Source organism: Manis javanica, chromosome 15 (assembly GCF_040802235.1).
Source record: "Manis javanica isolate MJ-LG chromosome 15, MJ_LKY, whole genome shotgun sequence".
Classification (NCBI taxonomy): Eukaryota; Metazoa; Chordata; class Mammalia; order Pholidota; family Manidae; genus Manis; species Manis javanica.
In genome coordinates, this window is record NC_133170.1 from 59,871,832 (window position 1) to 59,892,761 (window position 20,930).

Sequence of the window (20,930 nt, forward strand, 5' to 3'; positions counted from 1 at the left end):
TTTTGATGAACCTCCATACTGCTTTCCACAATGGTTGAACTAATTTACATTCCCACCAGCAGTGTAGGAGGGTTCCCCTTTCTCCACAGCCTCGCCAACAGTTGTTGTTGTTTGTCTTTTGGATGGCAGCTATCCTTACTGGTGTGAGGTGATACCTCATTGTAGTTTTAATTTGCATTTCTCTGATAATTAGCGGTGTGGAGCATCTTTTCATGTGTCTGTTGGCCATCTGTATTTCTTTTTTAGAGAACTGTCTGTTCAGTTCCTCTGTCCATTTTTTAATTGGGTTATTTGTTTTTTGTTTGTTGAGGCGTGTGAGCTCTTTATATATTCTGGACGTCAAGCCTTTATCGGATCTGTCATTTTCAAATATATTCTCCCATACTGTAGGGTTCCTTTTTGTTCTATTGATGGTGTCTTTCGCTGTACAGAAGCTTTTCAGCTTAATGTAGTCCCACTTGCTCACTTTTGCTGTTGTTTTCCTAGCCTGGGGAGATATGTTCAATAAGAGGTCACTCATGTTTATGTCTAAGAGGTTTTTGCCTATGTTTTTTTCCAAGAGTTTAATGGTTTTCATGACTTACATTCAGGTGTTTGATCCATTTTGAGTTTACCTTTGTATATGGGGTTCGACAATGGTCCAGTTTCATTCTCCTACATGTAGCTGTCCAGTTTTGCCAGCACCATCTGTTGAAGAGACTGTCATTTTGCCATTGTATGTCCATGGCTCCTTTATCAAATATTAATTGACCATATTTGTTTGGGTTAATTTGTGGAGTCTCTAATCTGTTCCACTGGTCTGTGGCTCTGTTCTTGTGCCAGTACCAAATTGTCTTGATTACTATGGCTTTGTAGTAGAGCTTGAAGTTGGGGAGTGAGATCCCCCCTACTTTGTTCTTTTTCAGGATTGCTTTGGCTATTCGGGGTCTTTGGTGTTTCCATATGAATTTTTGAATTATTTGTTCCAATTCATTGAAGAATGTTGCTGGTAATTTGAGAGGGATTGCATCAAATCTGTATATTGCTTTGGGCAGGATGGCCATTTTGACGATATTAATTCTTCCTAGCCATGAGCATGGGATGAGTTTCCATTTATTAGTGTCCCCTTTAATTTCTCTTAAGAGTGACTTGTAGTTTTCAGAGTATAAGTCTTTCACCTCTTTGGTTAGGTTTATTCCTAGGTATTTTATTCTTTTTGATGCAATGGTGAATGGAATTGTTTTCCTGATTTCTCTTTCTCTTGGTTCATTGTTAGTGTATAGGAAAACTACAGATTTCTGTGTGTTAATTTTGTATCCTGCAACTTTGCTGTATTTCGATATCAGTTCTAGTAGTTTTGGAGTGGAGTCTTTAGGGTTTTTTATGTACAGTATCATATCATCTGCAAATAGTGACAGTTTAACTTCTTCTTTACCAATCTGGATTCCTTGTATTTCTTTGTTTTGTCTGATTGCCATGGCTAGGACCTCCAGTACTATGTTAAATAACAGTGGGGAGAGTGGGCTTCCCTGTCTGGTTCCCGATCTCAGAGGAAATGCTTTCAGCTTCTCGCTGTTCAGTATAATGCTGGCTGTGGGTTTATCATATATGGCCTTTATTATGTTGAGGTACTTGCCCTCTATTCCCATTTTGCTGAGAGTTTTTATCATGAATGGATGTTGAATTTTGTCAAATGCTTTTTCAGCATCTATGGAGATGATCATGTGGTTTTTGGATGATGTTGATGGATTTTCGAATGTTGTACCATCCTTGCATCCCTGGGATGAACCCCACTTGGTCATGGTGTATGATCCTTTTGATATACTGTTGAATTCTGTTTACTAATATTTTATTGAGTATTTTTGCATCTACATTCATCAGGGATATTGGTCTGTAATTTTCTTTTTTGGTGGGGTCTTTGCCTGGTTTTGGTATTAGGGTGATGTTGGCTTCATAGAATGAGTTTGGGAGTATTCCCTCTTCTTCTATTTTGTGGAACACTTTAAGGAGAATGGGTATTATGTCTTCTCTGTGTGTCTGATAAAATTCCGAGGTAAATCCGTCCGGCCCCGGGGTTTTGTTCTTGGGTAGTTTTTTGATTACCATTTCAATTTCTTTGCTCGTAATTGGTTTGTTTAACTTTTGTGTTTCTTCCTTGGTCAGTCTTGGGAGGTTGTATTTTTCTAGGAAGTTGTCCATTTCTTCTAGGTTTTCCAGCTTGTTGGCATATAGGTTTTCATAGTAGTCTTTAATAATTCTTTGTATTTCTGTGGAGTCTGTCGTGATTTTTCCATTCTCATTTCTGATTATGTTGATTTGTGTTGATTCTCTTTTTCTCTTAATAAGTTTGGCTGGAGGCTTATCTATTTTGTTTATTTTCTCGAAGAACCAGCTCTTGGTTTCATTGATTTTTGCTATTGTTTTATTCTTCTCAATTTTGTTTATTTCTTCTCTGATCTTTATTATGTCCCTCCTTCTGCTGACTTTAGGCCTCATTTGTTCTTCTTTTTCCAGTTTTGATAATTGTGATGTTTGACTATTCATTTGGGATTGTTCTTCCTTCTTCAAGTGTGCCTGGATTGCTATATACTCTCCTCGTAAGACTGCTTTCGCTGCGTCCCACAGAAGTTGGGGCTTTGTGTTGTTGTTGTCATTTGTTTCTATATATTCCTTGATCTCTATTTTAATTTGTTCATTGATCCATTGATTATTTAGGAGCATGTTGTTAAGCCTCCATGTGTTTGTGAGCCTTTTTGTTTTCTTTGTAGAATTTATTTCTAGTTTTATACCTTTGTGGTCTGAAAAGTTGGTTGGTAGAATTTCAATCTTTTTGAGTTTACTGAGGCTCTTTTTGTGAGCTAGTATGTGGTCTATTCTGGAGAATGTTCCATGTGCACTTGAGAAGAATGTATATCCTGTTGCTTTTGGATGTAGAGTTCTATAGATGTCTATTAAGTCCATCTGTTCTAGTGTGTTGTTCAGTGCCTGTGTGTCCTTACTTATTTTCTGCCCGGTGGATCTATCCTCCGGGGTGAGTGGTGTGTTGAAGTCTCCTAATATGAATGCATTGCAGTCTATTTCCCTCTTTAGTTCTGTTAGTATTTGCTTCACATATGCTGGTGCTCCTGTATTGGGTGCATATATATTTAGAATGGTTATATCCTCTTGTTGGACTGAGCCCTTTATCATTATGTAGTATCCTTCTTTATCTCTTGTTACTTTCCTTGTTTTGAAGTCTATTTTGTCTGATATTAGTACTGCAACCCCTGCTTTCTTCTCACTGTTGTTTGCCTGAAATATGTTTTTCCATCCCATGACTTTTAGTCTATGCTTATCTGGGTTTAAGGTGAGTTTCTTGTAAGCAGCATATAGATGGGTCTTGCTTTTTTATCCATTCTATTACTCTATGTCTTTTGATTGGTGCATCAAGTCCATTTACATTTAGGGTGACTATTGAGAGATATGTACTTATTGCCATTGCAGGCTTTAGATTCGTGGTTACCAAAGGTTCAAGGTTAGCTTCTTTAGTATCTTACTGCCTAACTTAGCTCGCTTATTGAGCTGTTATATACACTGTCTGGAGATTCTTTTATTCTCTCCCTTCTTATTCCTCCTCCTCCATTCTTCATATGTTGTGTGTTTTGTTCTGTGCTCTTTTTAGGGGTGCTCCCATCTAGAGCAGTCCCTGTAGGATGCCCTGTAGAGGTGGTTTGTGGGAAGCAAATTCCCTCAGCTGTTGCTTGTCTGGGAATTGTTTAATCCCGCCATCATATTTAAATGATAGTCGTGGTGGATACAGTATCCTTGGTTCAAGGCCCTTCTGTTTCATTGCATTAAGTATATCATGCCATTCTCTTCTGGCCTGTAGGGTTTCTGTCAAGAAGTCTGATGTTAGCCTGATGGGTTTTCCTTTATAGGTGACCTTTTTCTCTCTAGCTGCCTTTAAAACTCTTTCCTTGTCCTTGATCCTTGCTATTTTAATTACTATGTGTCTTGGTGTTGTCCTCCTTGGATCCTTTCTGTTGGGGGTTCTGTGTAATTCTGTGGTCTGTTATTTCCTCCCCCAGTTTGGGGAAGTTTTCAGCAATTATTTCTTCAAAGAGACTTTCTATCCCTTTTCCTCTGTCTTCTTCTTCTGGTATCCCTATAATACGAATATTATTCCTTTTGGCTTGGTCACATAGTTCTCTTAGTGTTGTTTCATTCCTGGAGATCCTTTTCTCTCTCTCTCTGTCAGCTTCTATATGTTCCTGTTCTCTGGCTTCTACTTCTTCAATGGCCTCTTGCATCTTATCCATTCTGCTTATAAATCCTTCCAGGGATTGTTTCACTTCTGTGATCTCCTTCCTGACATCTGTGATCTCCCTCCGGACTTCATCCCACTGCTCTTGCATTTTTCTCTGCATCTCATCCCATTGCTCTTGCATTTTTCTCTGCATCTCTGTCAGCATGTTCATGATTTTTATTTTGAATTCTTTTTCAGGAGGACTGGTTAGGTCTGTCTCCTTCTCAGGTGTTGTCTCTGTGATCTTTGTCTGCCTGTAGTTTTGCCTTTTCATGGTGATAGAGATAGTTTGCAGAGCTGGTACAAGTGACCGCTGGAAGAGCTTCCCTTCTTGTTGGTTTGTGGCCTTCCTCTCCTGGGAGAATAGCGACCTCTAGTGGCTTGTGCTGGGCAGCTGTGTGCAGACAGGGCTTCTGCTACCTGCCCAGTTGCTATGGGGTTTATCTCCGCTGTTGCTGTGGGCGTGGCCTGGCTGGGGCTGCTCCTCCAAAATGCTGGAGCCCCGTTGGAGGGGGAGCTGCCGGGAGGCTATTTATCTCCGTAAGGGGCCTCTGTGCTCCCTGCTGCCCAGGGGGTTAGAGTGCCCAGAGATCCCCAGATTCTCTGCCTCTGGTCTAAGTGACCTGTCCTGCCCCTGTAAGACTTCCAAAAAGCACTCTCCAAACCAAAACAACAACAACAACAATGAGAGAGGGAACAGAAAAAAAAAAAAAAAGGAAAAAACACACGATTTTTTTTTTTGTTCTCAGGCGCTGGTCCCAGGCACCCGCTCACTGGTCCTGCTGCCCTGTCTCCCTAGCCCCAGGGTCCCTGTCCCTTCAACGCTTCCAAAAAGCACCCGCTCACCCGTCCCGCAGGGAAAAACGCGAGATATTCTTTGTCCTCAGGCGCCAGTCCCAGGCACCAGCTCACCAGTCCCGCCGCCCTGCCTCCCTCGCACCGGGGTCCCTGTCCCTTTAAGGCTTCCAAAAAGCACTCGCCAAAAAGAGAAAAAAAAAACAACTGGGAAAAACGGGCGATTTCCTCCGTCCTCAGGCGCCGGTCTCAGGCACCCGCCCACCGGTCCCGCAGGGAAATATGCGGGACATTCTTTGTCCTCAGGCGCCGGTCCCAGGCACCCGCTCACCGGTCCCGCCTCCCTAGCAACGGGGTCCCTGTCCCTTTAAGGCTTCCAAAAAGCACTCGCCAAAAAAAAAGCCGCTCTAGTTTCTTTCCACCTGCCGGGAGCCGGGGGGAGGGGCGCTCGGGTCCCACCAGGCCGGGGCTTGTATCTTACCCCCTTCGCAAGGCGCTGCATTCTTGCAGGTGTGGATGTGGTCTGGATGTTGTCCTGTGTCCTGTGGTCTCTATTTTAGGAAGATTTTTCTTTGTTATATTTTCATAGCTCTATGTGTTTTTGGTAGGAGACCTCCATTGCTCTACTCACGCCGCCATCCTGTCTCTGCCCCCCTGGATTGTCCATTTTTGATAGAAGAATGTTGAAGTCTCCTCATATAGTCATGGACTCATGCATTTCTCCTTGCAGTTTCATCAGTTTTTGCCTCACATATTTTGATGCCAGTGGTTTTTTTTGGCAAATATGCATTGTCTTCTTGGAGTGTGGACCCCATTATGTATTTAGACCATTAACATTTAAAGTGATTGCTAATATCTACCATATTTGTTCCAGTTTCTACTCTTGCCCTTGTTCTTTGTTCCTATTTTTATCTTCTTTTTTTCTGCCTCTTTGTGGTTTTAACTGACCATTTTATGTGATTCCATTTTCTCTCCATTCTTAGCATATCAGTTACACTTTTTCTTTTTTTAGTGGTTGCCTTAGAGTTACCGATATATATTCACAACTAATCCAAATCAATTTTCAAAGAATATTAATACCATATCACAGGTATGCCAATACTATGTAATAACAAAATCACCCTAATTTCTCCTTGTTCTTTCACACATTTGCATAGACAATCTAATACAATGTTGCTATTACTATTTGGAACAAACTGTTGTATTAGATCAACTAAGAAAAGGAAAAATACAAGTTTTTATCTTACCTTCACTTAGCCCTTCTCCGATATGCTTCCTTCTTTTCTGTAGGTCCAAGATTCTGACTCAATAGCATTTATTTTCCTTTTCTCTGAAGAACTTTTAACATTTCTTGTATGGCAGGTCTACTGGCAAAAATTGGCCTTCAGTTTTGAAGGATAATTTCACAGGATTTGTTGTTTTTTTTCTCTCAACCCTTTAAATATTTCAGTCCATTCTCTTTTTGCTTGCATGGTTTTTGAGGATTCAATTTAATTCTTATATTTGCTCCTGTATAGGGAAGGTGGGGCTCCCCCTGGCTTCTTTTAAGATTTCTTCCTTATCCTTGATTTTCAGCAGTTTGAGTATGATATAGCTAGTGTCATTTTTTGGTATTTGTCCTGCTTGGCATTCTCTGTGGTTTGGTGTCTGACATTAATTTGGGGGAAATTTTTAGTCATTATTGTTTCAAATATTCTGTGCCTTTCTCTGTTTTCCCAGTGTTCCCGTTAAGCCACATTATGTCTTTTGTACTCGTCCTCCAGTTCTTGGATATTCTGTTCGCTTTTCCCCCAACCCTCATCTTTTTCCTCTTGGATTTTTTCGGTTTTGGAAGTTAATCTATTGACATATGTATCTTCACACTCAAGGATTCTTTGCTCAGCTTTGTCCAGTCTGCTAATGAGCCCATCCAAGGTTCTCTTCATGTCTGTCACTCTGATCTCTAGCATTTCTTTTTCTTTGTTAGAATTTCCATCTTTGCTTATATACCCATCTGTTCTTGCATGTTGTCTACTTTTTCCAGTACAGTCCTTACCATATTTATAGGTTTTTAAAATTCCCAATCTCATCATTCCAACATCCCTCTCTTATCTGAGTATGGTTCCGATGCCTGTGCTATGTTATCAAACTGTTTTTGCCTTTTAGTTTGCCTTGTCATTTTTTTGTTGAAAGTCAAATATGATAAAGTGGGTAAAAGCATTTCCAGGGAACAGACTTGTAGTGTAGTGGTGAGGTGTGGGGAGGAGATAAGCAGCCTGCAGACCCACGATGAGGCCCCTGGCCCCTAGTGAGCTGGTGCCTCCCCTGGGAACTCACCAGTGCCTCTCAGTCTCCCCCACCCTGCAAGTGGAAGGAGGTAGTGGCAGGGGGCTGGATTGAATATTCTTTTCCCCCAGGGGAGTTAGGGGTGGATAAAGCCCTAGCAGGTTAGGCCGTGGTAAAGTAATTCCTCTTGAGGGCAGGCCTTGCTAAAAACAACATGCTCTGGCATATTTCACACTGGTCTCTCCCCTAATCTGGCACAATCACAGTGGTCCCCCTGAGGTCTCCACTGCTGGAAGCACAGGGAGGTTTCCGTGATACTGTGAGAACCTGGAGACGCCCTGAAGGTAAACTCAAAAGTGTGAGGACGCCTTCTGGAGCCCTAGCTCTCAGACTTGTCCATACTGAGCCCCCAGCTATGCCAGTTATGGTTTAGGTTTTCCTGCTGACACTGCTTCCTGGGAAAGTTTCTGTTTGTGGATTTCTTCTCCAGTCACAATTCTGTTTGGACTGTTGGACACTCCAATTTGGGGGCTGCACAGTTGGGGGTACCACTATGAAATACACAGGATCAGTGGGGATGGGGGAAACTCACTCCTCTGACAGTTCTAGGAAGAGCTGAGGACTTTTTCAGTCTGTTGAGCTTTTTACTCGGGAGAACAGAGCAACTTCCATATCAGAGCGGCTCCTTACACCTAGACGAGAAACTGGAAATCCTACCTCCACAGTTTTTACTAACGAGAATAATTAGTTCTCAAATTTGCAAGAGAGTTGAGACATGTATAGTACACCCCTATAAAACATGTTTGAGGTCCTCCCACCACACACACAAACACCACCCTCTACCCCATGGCCAGAGGATTGCCATGATTGTCCGAAACATTTCTATAAGGAGAGTGTATTCTACTTAGACAGCTCTGGTGGTTAGGAAACTCTTGATATATATCCCTGTTTGGTCTTAATTGTGCCCTTGAATAAAGGCAGGTTCAAGGAGAGGATAAAGAGGGCGACAGCCTGTGGGCTCCCTGAGGGACCAGCAGTGACCCGAACCTATCCTGCAGTCCACATAGGATAGTGGGAGAGGCCCACCGGCTTGGTGAAGACAGACACCAGTACTCATGCTGGTGCTGAGTTCATCCTCCCAGGTCAGTAAGAGCACCAGGTAGAGAGAAGTTCCTGGGGGCTTACAGAAGAGAGCTGGGCATGGGCTTTGAGCATTGTGGGGAGCCTTTGGCACGGTGGCTGGGATGGGGGTCAGGGTTTAGAGAAGTAAGTTAGAAGATGAGGATTTGGGGAATGTACAAGTAAAGTGGATTGCAGTGCCTTAGTACCAAGATTCTGGGATTAGTTCTGTGAAAGTAATGGTGGGAAACCTTATGACGTGGCACAGGGAGGCCTGCAGGGGAAGCACTCATGCCCAGAGCTCCTCAGCCTCCACGGTTTCAGCAACTTTACCACCCAGTAGGGGGAACGCAGCTTCCACCTTCCTCCCGCCACAGCCCAGCCAGTGAGGAGCTGCACTACATGGACTCCCAATTTCTCCAGTGGGCCTTCTGCTTAGAAACATCCCTCCTAACAGCCCCCTCTCCTGTGTAAAAGTGCCCCTCTCCTTTGTTCCCCAGACATGTGATGGTTCTGCTGCAGTGCTGTCCCCATCGCAGTCCTCTGCTACTCCTGCATAAACTGTTACTGCTGGTAAAAAGATTATCTTAATTTTAGGGTTAACAGTTCCAGCTACCATCTGTCAGTCTCCTCACCATGGTGCTTTCTAGTTTAGAACAGCATACCAGGACCGAAGAATCCTGAGACGATCTAGTTCAGGCTCTTCCTTTACACAGATGGAGATACTGAGGCCCAGAGGGATAGAAGGGTTAAAAACATAACAACAGGCCTCAAATGGAGTTCCTTGTGCTAAGCAGTACATCAGCAAACCAAGACTTAAAACCTAACCTAACTGCAGTTTCAGCCCGTCCTCCTCACATTCTAAAGGAACACAACCTTTAACCAGTCAATCCGGGATTACCTGGTAAGCACTAGTGAGTATCTGCCAGTAGACTTCCACCTTGCCCCAAAGGAAGGTGACTGACTGAAGCAATCCACTGCTAGAAATCCCCCTTTTCTGCCCCCTTCTGCCTGTGAAAGCCTTCCATTCTTTACAGCTCCTGGGAGCCTGTTTCTCCTTGCCAGGTAGGATGCTGTCCGATTCATGAATCACTGACCAAAGCCAGTTAGGTCTTCCAATGCACTTGGCTGCCTTTTGTTTTTTGACAAGGGACGGACCGGGGATCACAATCAGTAGCAAAGACCAAGAGCCAAAAGAAGCCAAAGTCCTTTTCCTGCCTGAAGGTGTTGAGGACTGAGGATGACCAGGTCACCCCCAGAATGAGAGCCCCAAACTGAGCAGGGGCAACTGGTAGCTGTTTTCTTGACAATACAGTGGAGATGATACTAAGGATGGGATCAGGTGAGGAAGAAGAGCTAGAGCTGAGCCTCTGGGGTGGGTGCTCTCCCTTGGCGGGGCCCTGGGCCCTTACCCCTGCCCTCCAGCGTCTGCCCTGCCGTGACTAGCGTACATGCTGACTGATTAACAGGCAGCCAGCAGCATGCCAGCCAGGCCGGCGGCACTAGTATGCTATCCGGAACAGCCCTGTAGAACCTTGCTTCCTTGTATTCTCTGTGCCACCTGCCTCTGCCCAGCTATAAAAGGGCTCAAAATTCAAAACAAGGCTTTCCTGGGCATATTCAGCAAACAGGTGAATGCATGTGTTCACACATGCACTTTTCCCAAATGCTCTCTTTAATCCCATCATTCCCCACCAACCAGTCCTGAACTAAAATAAATGCTTCCCATTCTCTGGGTCTACCTCCTGTAAGACTCCACCCAGGGTAATAGGACAGGGCTTTTAGCTTTGGGAGAGTCCTCTTCTCTGGGGTCCTGCCTTCCTGTCTGTCCCAGTCCAGTAAGAATGCTGACCTGCCAGCCACCATCCCAGCCTTGACTCCCGCAAGCTTAGGAGCGGCTCCCACCTGGGCTTCTCCCCTGGGCTGTGGTGGAGACTTTGTCCTGTGTCCTCTGTTACCACTTAGATTGTGTAGGGTGGCTGGGGCTTCACTGGGGCAGCTCACATCTGCTTTTATCTTGTGAATGTGATAAAATGGTTTCTTCCTTGATTAGAGCTCAAAATGCAGCTCTCAGCTCTTCTGTAATTGCTGTGCATACTTCAATGTCTTTGGTGCTGAGCAGGAAAGGTGCTTAGGCCCTTGGTGGGTCTCCAGACCTTTGTGTTGCCCTGGGATTGACTAGTGGTGCACACCACCACATGCCAGACCCGCAGGAGGAAGATCAGATCATCAGGTCATCAGGTCAAGAGGCCAGATGGGGCTGCTGGCAGAGTGAACATGCAGGCTGGGTCCTTGCTGTCCTCTGACTTATTCCCTGCTGCCCACTGTGGGCCTGTCCACAGAAGGGACTTCAGTTGCCTCTGTTGCCATTAGTCTCAGGACTTGGGCTCTTTTGTAACAGGTTGGGTGTGAGCTGGGTGCGAATGGCCCAGGGTGTAACAGTCAGGGGCTGTCTCACAGCACGTAACATCTGCCTAAAGCTCACTCCTGGGTGGTGGCCTGAGAGGTGTTGCGATGCTTGTGCCATCCCACTGCCAACAACGTCCTCAGTGTCTGCAAGCCCGAGAGGACTGTTTCTTCATGTTCTACCCTTCCCCGACCCCAGCTAGGGAGCCAAGGTGTGATGGGTGGAACCAAGCAAGGCCGGGTTAAACATTAATGCAGCTGCCCAAAGGAGTGAGAGCCCCCGAGCCAGTGGAGCCACAGAGCTTTCCGTGGCCCCGGGCTGAGCAGGTGGTGACAGGCGCCCAATGGCTCAGTTTGCCCAGGTTCTGGCTGAAATAGGCGACTTCGGTCGCTTCCAGGTACGGCTGCTGATACTGCTGAGTGTGCCCAACTTCCTGTCTGCCTTCTACATGTTTGCCCAGGTCTTCATGGTCCTGGACGAGGCCCACCACTGCTCCGTGGCCTGGGTCAAGAACCACACTTTGAACCTGAGTGCTGCTGAGCAGCTGGCACTGGGCGTGCCCCTGGATGCCACGGGCAGTCCCGAGCCCTGCCTCATGTTCCGGCCGCCCCCCAACAGTGCCAGCCTAGAGGACATCCTTAGTCACCGCTTCAATGAGACGCAGACTTGCCAGGCAGGCTGGGACTACCCCGAAGGCAGGCCCCCATCCCTAAAGAACGAGGTAGGACTGCCTCTGCCTGCCTGCCTGGTCTGTGTCGTTGGCGTCTGCCCGGCCCTCTGCCCCTGCCACTGGCATTGCTGTCACTGTGTCTGCCCCTGTACCACCAGCCCTGGAGGACTGACCTTCCGTCTGCCTGTTTTTCTCTTTGTCCTCTGCCTGCTGGCCCATCTACCTCTCTAACCATTTTCTGTCTGCCCACCTGTGCATCCATTTGCCTCTCCTTTTGTCTGTCCCTCTGCCTGTCTGCCCAGTTGCCTGCCTGTCTTTCTGACTGTCTCCAGTGTTCCCATCTGTCTGTCCATCTGCCTTTCAGTCTGCCCCTGCAAGTTTGCCTGCTTCCCTGTCCTCCTGTTCGCCTGACTCCCTTATACTCTAGCTTTTCCCATCCATTCGTCTGCCTTCCTGCTTGCTCCATGTGGCTTCCTACCCTTCAGCTTCTCTCTCTAGATCTCTGCCTGCCACCTCTGACTGTTCCCTGCACAGTTAATACTCAGGGGCTTTAACTGAACAAAACTGCAGAACAGCCCAGCACATGGTGGGAATGGAGGGCTAGAGCCGGTGCCGAGCAATCTGGAAGTTTGCCTGGCCTTCAGAGTGATGCTCTTTGGCTAGGTGAGCAGAGAGTTCAGGAGCATGTGCAGAGGCAGGCACACTCAGGGTGCCTGAGGACCAGTGAGGGCCGGCACCTGCCCTGGGGGCCATGTAGGGAGAGAGGGAGAGGTCAGTGAGGGCCCGGCTGGGCCAGATCCAGAGGCTGCCGCCCCGTCCTGGGCTAACTACCCACTGTGGGGAGGAGAGAGGAGGAGGAGCAGGAGGAAGACAGGCTGCCAGGGTTCTGGAGGCAAGTTTATGGTCATATTGAAAAGTGAATATTTGCCTTTGGCTAAAACATTGTCCTCTGGAAGCCTCCAAAAAAGAAATACTTTTTTACTCAGAGGGGAAAAAGCGAATGTCCACTCTTTGGCCTCCTGAATCCATCCGGAGCCTGCAGTCAGGCTCCTGGAGTTGCTGTGCTTTTTCCCACTCTTGCAGGGACCTGGGCTCCACAGTCGCCTCTCATGTTGCCCTGGCAGGTGATCGCCACACTCTGCCTCAGGCCCACCAGTGGGAAGCTTCAGGGTGGGCGCAGACACTGTCAGAGGGCATGGGAATCTGTTTATCTGCCTGGGCCCCTCCCTAAAAACATGAACTTAGGTAAAGCAAATGCTCAGTTAACGTTAGGACATGTCCTAGAGTCACAGGCATCTTCCCACAGCCCAGAGGCCCCTGCCCACCCTGGGCTGGGTGGGCTCAAGGCCAGAATTTGCTTCTTCCTGGTCAGGAAATGGGCAGGCAGCTCCCTGGAGGAGTTGGTATGTGAGTGGGCACCAAGGCGTAAGGAGAACGTTGGTGAGGAAAAGAGGAATGGGCCAAAGAAAGAGCCAGCTGCAGGGAGCAGGCAGCAGGTCCAGGGAGCAGTGGGAACATGGGGGGCCTGGAAGAGGAGTGGGCAGGGCCTAGGAAGGAATTGGGGGTGTTCTCAAGGGCTCCAGGCCTCTCTCTTGGTCCTCCACCGTCAACCTAGGCTGCACTGGCCCTGGTATTTGGCCCTGGACCTCTTGCCCTTCCTGGCCAGCTCTCTCCCACCTCCACCCCGAAGACTGGGTTCTCAAGAGAATGTACACCTCTGGTACTTGGTGCCCTGCCCCACATGATAACCCCAAGCTCAATTCCAGAGTGGAGCTCCCTGTGTGTGAGACCCTCGACCTTGTCTCCCATCTTTGAGGAGGGGTTCTGCCACACCAGCTCAGGACTCTGTCTGAGCTGACGTACCGAGGTGCCTTATTGTAACTGGCAGCTTCATACTGAAACTGAAATACAAGCAGTCCCACCTGGAGAAGAAAGGGGCACATTGCCTTATAGGCTGTGCATTTCTCCTTCTCATGTACCTGGCCAACGCTTCCTGGATGTCTGTCTTTAGTAAGAACAAACTGACTCTCAGCTCTGTCCACATATACCTCCAGCTAGGGAGGGACCTAGACCTTGATGAATAACAACAGTGTGCTCTATCCTGGGACCAGTGAAGGGGCAGGAATGGGAGGGAAGGGAAAGAAGAGAGAATAGCCATTTCCAGGGTGCGGAGGCACAAGAATGTGCAGACTGTTTGCGGAGCTGACATAGGAAAGGTTGGGGAGTAGGCAAGAGCCAGCTCTCCTGGGGTCTCGGTAAAGTGCCAAGGAATCGCAGCTTTCTCCTGGACACCAAGGGGGCCACTGAAGCTTTTGGAAGAGGGGAGGACAATGGGAAGGGGTGTGCTCCAAGAAAGGGGGGTGGCATTCCGTGGGCCCCATGGCAGGCTCCAGGGCTGGGGAGGCCAATGACTGGTGTCCCAGGTTGGAGCCCCTTCAGATCTGTGCCCCTGCACTGTGATGCCACCACACCATGGCACCTATTCAAGCTTGGTGTCTGCTGCCACTTGGTGAGCATGCTAAGCCTTCCTGGGGTTGGAATGAGAACTTGATGAGATGGGGTTGTATAAGCTATAGTGAGCAGTGGCCGCTGAGCAGGGGGCCAGCTGTGTAAGACCCCATGGTCTGCACCCATGCCTTGGTGGCACTCCGGCCTCTTGTGTCTGTCACCAGCTGTGAGTTTCAGGAGCACAGAGGCCAGTGCACCTTGCTGAGCTGACATTTACTGGGAACTTCCTGTGTTCATCTCTTTAATCCTGGGTGATACTATGTATTTTACTCCCATTCTGTACACAGGAAACCAACACACCAACAGATGGATCAACAGGCTCAAAGTCACACACAGCCACTCAGCTCTGGCTCCTGAGGCTGACAGCAGCAGGCCTTTATTATTTATTTTAAATAACATCTAACTACAAAGGCGATCTGTGGTTGCTAAACAAGAACCAAACAGGGTATAAGACTGGGAGCAACAACAGGGACAACAAAGCCCATGTTTAGACCGCTTTGTCTTGGGGGGCAATCCCTTGGTCATTTGACACACAGTGGAAGTTCTTAGTATTTAACAGGCATCCTTGAGAGCAGAATTATGAGCACAGTGGGATTGCCTGGATAGGTTAGCTTCCTTAAAGGTTCTTTGATGACGATGACTGCAGGTGTCAGTTCCTCAGCAGACACCCCTCAGCTTCCTCTCCGTTCCAGTCCCTGTCTGGGCAATAGAGATATCTGAACTCACCCAGTGGTGGGACTCAGGATTAGCTGCCTAACCTCTCCTTCCTCTGAGGGGTATAATAATAAATCTGGATTATTGTCGGAGTTAGATGAGATGGTACACGTAGAGCACTTAGATTCGTGCTCGACCCAGAATAAGTACTCAAAGCATTACTTGTGAACCAGTTTTGTGAGCTGGCAGGAGGGCTTACGTGCCATGTGCTGATCTGTGTTTGGGTAGCATCAATCTCCAAGGGGCCCACAAATCAGTGGGGTGGGGTCTGTCACACCCTTACTGTACGTGCACATGCAGTAGGCATGCACAGAGTTACACAAATGCACATGTTTTCTCCACCTGGTTTCTCAGTTTCTGTCAGGCTCTTTCTGTCTCCAGATGGGTTCCCCACCCCACCCCAAGTGTGTGTACATGCGCCTGCATGTGCCTCTGTCTTCTCCCTCAAAGGGTGTGTGAAGCTTTCTTAGGATTCCAATTGCCTATGAATGATAAGTTTCCAGGGGATTTTACAGCCAGATGGGAAATTTGAAGAGGCCCACACGGGCCACAGGGGTGCCCTGGCTGTGGGGAGGAGGCCACATTTTTCAGGAAGCAGCAATTAGTGGTCCACCAGAGGTTCCTACTCTGAATCTGCAGCGTGTCAGTAATTTTACATGGCATCTCCAGGCCCAAAGGAAAGGCCTTATAGTTTTATGTATTAAGTAATCAGATCTAAAACAACTTAATAAATAATTGATTCCTAATAATTTAGTAGCTGTTTAAAAAAATATGTATGTACATGAATCAAAAGAAAACATTTTTATTTCATTCTTAAGTACAGTTACTTACTAACAATGTATGTGCCTCTTGGGAATGCAAGACTTTTCAAACCTGGAACACTGCCGCCCTTATTTTCTCTTGCACGTTGATTTTTACGTGTGCTTGCATATTTCCAAGCAACTGCGGAAAACAGAACATCATGTAGATATGTCACTGGATTACATGATCTCACATTGAAACTGAGCTCTCCTGAGCTGCAGTTGATAAAATATCACAGACATTAAATATTGCTGTATTTTCCTTTGAAACTTTACATATGGTGCTGTGCCCTGGGGTACCTTGGCATACAGTTTGGGAACGGTGGGCATCTGCCCTGAGAGGTTTGCGGTGGGTGGGCTAGGAGATAAAAATTCGCTCTTCATGTACCCTGGGTTCACATCTGCCTGTGTCTGCCTCAGTTCAATCTGGTTTGTGATCAGAAGAGCCTGAAGGAGACCTCGCAGTCGGTGTACATGGCTGGGCTCCTCACCGGCGCCCTCATCTTCGGGCCCCTCTGTGACAGGTGAGAGCCTGGGTCAGCTCATCCCGACCTTGCGTGCCCTTGGTCTCCAGGCACAAGGCTGGGTTTCCTTGCAGGGAGGGCCACATGTCCTCTGTTAGACAGACAGCCCAGGGCAGGGCTGGCCCTTCCTTCCCGTCAGAGTTCCGCTTCGGACGGATCCCTTTGTTGCCCCAGGATTGGCCGCAAGGCCACTGTCCTGACACAGCTGCTCCTCTTCGCTGTCCTCGGTCCCGCCACAGCCTTTGTGCCCAGCTTTGCATTCTACATGGCCCTGCGCTTTGCTGTGGCTACTGCTGTTGCAGGGTACACCTTCAGCAATGTCGCCCTACGTGAGTATCAGGGCCCTGGAGCCAGAGCCACGGAGCAGGCCTGGGGCGGCTGCATCGCAGACCATTGGTGGGGCCGCACCAGGCCTGCACACATGGCCCACCCGCTGGCCCCTGGGAACGCGGGGGCGGGAGGGCAGCAGTCTCAGCCTCTCTGTTCCCAGTCACAGAGTGGGTGGGGCCCTTGTGGAGGACTCGGGCTGTGGTGCTGGCCCACTGTGCCTTCTCCCTGGGGCAGATGGTGCTGGCAGGACTCGCCTATGGCATCCGTAACTGGAGGTCCTTCCAGATCGCCGGCACCACACCAGTCCTTCTGCTCTTCTTCTACTTCTGGTAAGGTTCTCTTTGGGGAGTAGCCCCCCCAGCTCAGCTCTGCTGTGGGATGGACGGGTGCCCTGTGACTGTGGGAGGCCCATCCAGGCCCCAAAGTGACAGGTTCCCCACTTCCAGGGCCCTGCCAGAATCAGCACGGTGGCTCCTGGCCCGGGGGAGGGTGGAGGAGGCTAAACAAGTGATCCAGAAGGCGGCCTCAGTCAACGGGCGGAAACTCTCCCCAGAGCTCCTGGGCCAGGTACTTCCAGTGGGCCCGCCACCCACCTGGAACCTGACCTCCACAGACCTTTTTGTGTGACCCTCACCCTACATCTTCCTGCCAGCTGGTCCGGGAGGACACAGGCCCCTTGGGGAATGCCCTGGATCTGATCAGACACCCACAGCTGCGGAAGGTGACGCTGATTCTCTCCTATGTCTGGTGAGCACACTGGGGCCCAGACCCCAGGCTGAGGCCAAGCCAAAGGGTTGCTGCTTCCCTGGCATTGGTGGGATGTGGGACATGCGATGGGCCCTGTCTGGGATGGGCCGCACGTGCGTGCGTCTCTCCCCACTGTGACTTCCAGCCAGGGCTCTCCCTCTGAGTGTGACAGGGACCCTTGGCTGCTTCATAGGTTTGTGGACAGTCTGGGCTACTTCGGCCTGAGCCTGCAAGTGGGGGACTTTGGCCTGGACATCTACCTGACACAGCTAATCTTTGGAGCAGTTGAGGTGCCTGCTCGCTACTCCAGCATCTTCATGATGCAGTGGTTGGGCCGCAAGTGGAGCCAACTGGGGACGCTGGTTCTGGGTGGCCTCATGTGTATTGCCATCATCTTCGTCCCAGCAGGTACCTGGGCTGGCATCCCCCACCACCTGGGGCCGGAGGCCCATTGCTTGCCTTCCTAGTGCAGAACGGGTGGAGAGGGCAGGGGCAGGGCTGGATGATGGAGCTATCTGCCTACCCACCCTCCACGCGGCTGACTAGCCTCCTCCACCAGATCTTCCCGTGGTGGTCACTGTGCTGGCCGTGGTGGGGAAGTTTGCCACGGCTGCCGGCTTTACCATCTCCTATGTGTACTCTGCCGAACTCTTCCCCACCATCATCCGGTAAGAGCTGGCAGCTCCTGCTTCTCTGCTGCCGGGACCCTGATTTTGGCCATCCTTTCTCCACCCTCAACACTGTTCCACAGATAGCTTCCAGGGCTGCCCATGAGCAGCAGTGCTGGGTGGCAGTGGCCAGGGCAACTAGAAATCTAGTCCAAGCCCCCAAGTTGTCCCCAGGCAGGTGAAGGACAGATACAGAAGCAGGCCATGGCCTGGCCTTGTCAGGACTGGACTGCGGAGTACATCTCAGAAGGAATGGCTCAGAGGAGGGAACACCCATGTGGGGGTAGAGGGTGGTCAGAAGGTACAACCATTGGCCTGAGGTTTGGTGAGGGAACCAGAGTGTAGCAGGCAGGCAGAGAGGCCTTGAGGTGGACAAGCATAGCACAGAGTCAACTGCAAGGAGTTCCATGCATAGGAGAGAGAGCAGGAAGCCTGGGCATGGTTAGATGGCATGAGGCTGGAGGCCCTGGGGTCTGTGGTGCCATAATGAGGGGTCTAAGCTCTGTGAGGAGTGTGCTGGGTGGAGCTGTGGTCCAGGTTGAGGCTGGGTCTGCTCAGCTTGCACTGGCCCTCCCACAGGCAGACAGGAATGGGGCTGGTGGGCATCTTCTCAAGGATCGGCGGCATCATCACACCACTTGTGATCCTGCTGGGCGAGTACCAGGCAGCCCTCCCTATGCTCATCTATGGCAGCCTCCCCATCGGGGCTGGCTTACTGTGTGCCCTGCTGCCAGAGACTCGTGGCCAGACCCTGAAGGACACCATCAAGGACCTGGAGCAGGGGCCCCACCCACGGTGAGCTGCTTGCTTTCTCTGAAGCCCAGAACCTGAGCCTCACCATTTGACCATTGTTGCTCAGAGGCCAATATGGGGCCCTTAGGAACCACAGGCATCTGGGCAGCTTTGGGTTAGATCCCCTAGTCTGGGGAGGGGTTGGTGAAGTCCACTGTCGTGGGACGAGTTCCTGGCCAGGCAGCAATGGCCTTCCACTCCCACCAGGTCCCTGAAGTTGGCACCCTCAGAAAAGGCAGCAGAAGCCTTGGGAAGACCTTCTGGCCCCAGGCTGGACTTTGTGAGCAGCACGTACTTCTGACTGTCTCTCTGAAAGCAAGACCCGCAGTGGCAGGGGGCTGCCCAGCATTCCCGTGGGAAGTCTGGCACCTGTGAGCAAACCAGCCTCGCTGATCGGGCAGAAGTGACTTGGCCTAGGTGCCACCTCCTGGCTCATGGCATCCAGTCCCAGGAGCATCTCCCGCAGGACCCTGCCCAGTATGCTGTTCTGGGTTAGGGTCTTGGGTTTAACTTGTTCTCTGACTGTCTTGTGGGGGTACAACTCCTCTGATCCTCTCTACCTGGTGTCCCTTACTCTCAAAACATAGTCAAGTCCAGAACAGTTAGGTGGGGACTTTCTAAGTATAGGGGAAGTAGCTGCAGAAAAAATGGGAGATTGTGGAGGATGTGCAGGCAGGTGGGTGAAGGGAAGGCTGTGGTCCATCCCAGTAGCTGTGCCAGGCCCTCTGGCTAAGGTGGGGCCACTGGGGGCCCTTGATCTTGCTGAGCAAGACTGTGTGTGCAGTCAAACCAGAGCTTCAGAGACTCCCCCACCTCCTGCCCCCTGCCTCAGTGTCGTCTAACTCATGGCTCGAAGACCAGAAGTGGGGAGAGGGAGGAACTTGGCCCAGTCCCTGTCTGTGACACCTCCAAGGTCCTCTGGGACCTCTGTATTGTACCTTAATACGTGTGATGTGCTCTCTGCTGCCCTCATGGACCCCACAGTGCCCTGCATGTCTCCCAGAAGGCAGCCCTCAGCAGGGCTCCCATCCAACCACCTTGAGTCAGCCTACCTTCCCAGCAGCTACTTGGCGAAATGAGCCCGGACCTGCCAGCCAGTGGCAGGGAGAGCTGGCTCAGCCTCCCCTTTTCCTGTCTTCAGTGGCACCTCCAGCCAACCTCCTACCAGACAGTGAGGCCCCACCCTCTCCTCACAGGCACCCCAGCCCCAGGAAGTGGTCTTTGAGAGCCTCCCCTCACACTCACCTTCTCTGATGGAGCCTGTGGGGGAGGCTGGCACCCCACCAGTTTTACTGTCTGTAAATTCAGCGTAGATGTGTTCAGCCCCTCTTTTGAAACATAGGTATCTATTAGTCATGGTCTCAGCTTTGAAGTGATGGGGAAAAGTTCTGTTTAGCCCCCTACTGTGTACCCAGTCATGGAGCCCCAAGCTAAACACTGCTTGGGGACACTCAAAAGTCTTTCTTGACATGATGTGGCACCCAGGCTGAAACCTCCCACTTGGGGAAAACTTTAGGTGGGAGTGAGGAAACTGTCATCTCAAAGCTGAAGGCAGTGTCCTCTGAGGCGTGGACACTCACCTCCCTTTGAGGCAGAATGGGCTTCATTCCTGGAAAGAGACTTAACAGGTCCTTTGGTACCAGAATAAATGCAGACTCACCTACTGCCTTTGGACAGGTGTGTTTTTTTTGGAGACTTTCAGTGATTGTGGGCCATTGTGGGGAGGTTTTTTTGCACCTGTTAAACTGTGCCCCACAGCTTGCTCTGGTTAAGGGGAGATGTTTGCCTTTAGTAGTTGCTGGTGGGAGGTCGGCAGCAGAGACCTGGGGCCTCAGAGGAGATGTCCAGGCCTGATCCTGACCCTCCCTCAGGAGTAGAACAGCTGGATTTGGGGTGCCGTGCTAGCAGGGACACCATTATGGACAGCTTTGTGGAATAAGGCAGGCTTTCCATCTCAGGCCTGGTGGCAGAACCCTCCTACTCCAGGCCTCAGGCTTCCCATTTGGAATGGATTTCGTAGGTGCCCTTACACTTATCCTCAAGGATTCTCATCTAGGGCATGAGCAACCTGTCCCCAAGGCCTAAGGCCTACCCTGCCCCTACCCAACACCCCAAGGCATTGTAGGCGCTGAGCAGCGCCGAGTTCTCGAGTTCAGCCCTAGCGCATACACCCTGGGCTTTGCCTCCCTGCTGACCCACCACCCCGTCACCTGCCTAGGAGGCCCCACGAGCCTTGCCCTCCTTTCAGGAGCAGGCTGGGAGTCTTGGGTGAGAGTACCTAGGTCGGGTCCTGCTGGGGCCCTCCTCCTGGCTCTGGGAGGAAGGAA

At 49.8% G+C, this 20,930-nt stretch overlaps 1 protein-coding gene across 6 annotated transcripts; it reads left to right on the forward strand.

The window, feature by feature from the left end:
• The first annotated feature begins 5,570 nt into the window (after positions 1 to 5,570).
• Positions 5,571 to 20,267, forward strand: SLC22A13 (solute carrier family 22 member 13). Of its 6 annotated transcripts, XM_073222662.1 has the most exons (11): positions 5,571 to 8,466; positions 11,311 to 11,571; positions 15,963 to 16,066; positions 16,241 to 16,395; positions 16,557 to 16,725; positions 16,843 to 16,963; positions 17,049 to 17,143; positions 17,337 to 17,551; positions 17,703 to 17,811; positions 18,391 to 18,606; positions 18,811 to 20,267. In XM_073222662.1, exons 1-11 carry the CDS (start codon positions 8,440 to 8,442, stop codon positions 18,902 to 18,904), a joined length of 1,566 nt encoding a protein of 521 aa, XP_073078763.1. In that variant the 5' UTR covers positions 5,571 to 8,439; the 3' UTR covers positions 18,905 to 20,267. The 6 variants fall into 6 exon arrangements, 5 of the variants coding, with proteins under 5 accessions (XP_073078763.1, XP_073078765.1, XP_073078764.1 ...); XM_017657092.3 differs by lacking the exon at positions 5,571 to 8,466 and having other exon boundaries at positions 8,531 to 11,571; XM_037014154.2 differs by lacking the exons at positions 5,571 to 8,466; positions 11,311 to 11,571 and adding an exon at positions 8,535 to 11,247.
• The last annotated feature ends 663 nt before the right edge of the window (positions 20,268 to 20,930 follow it).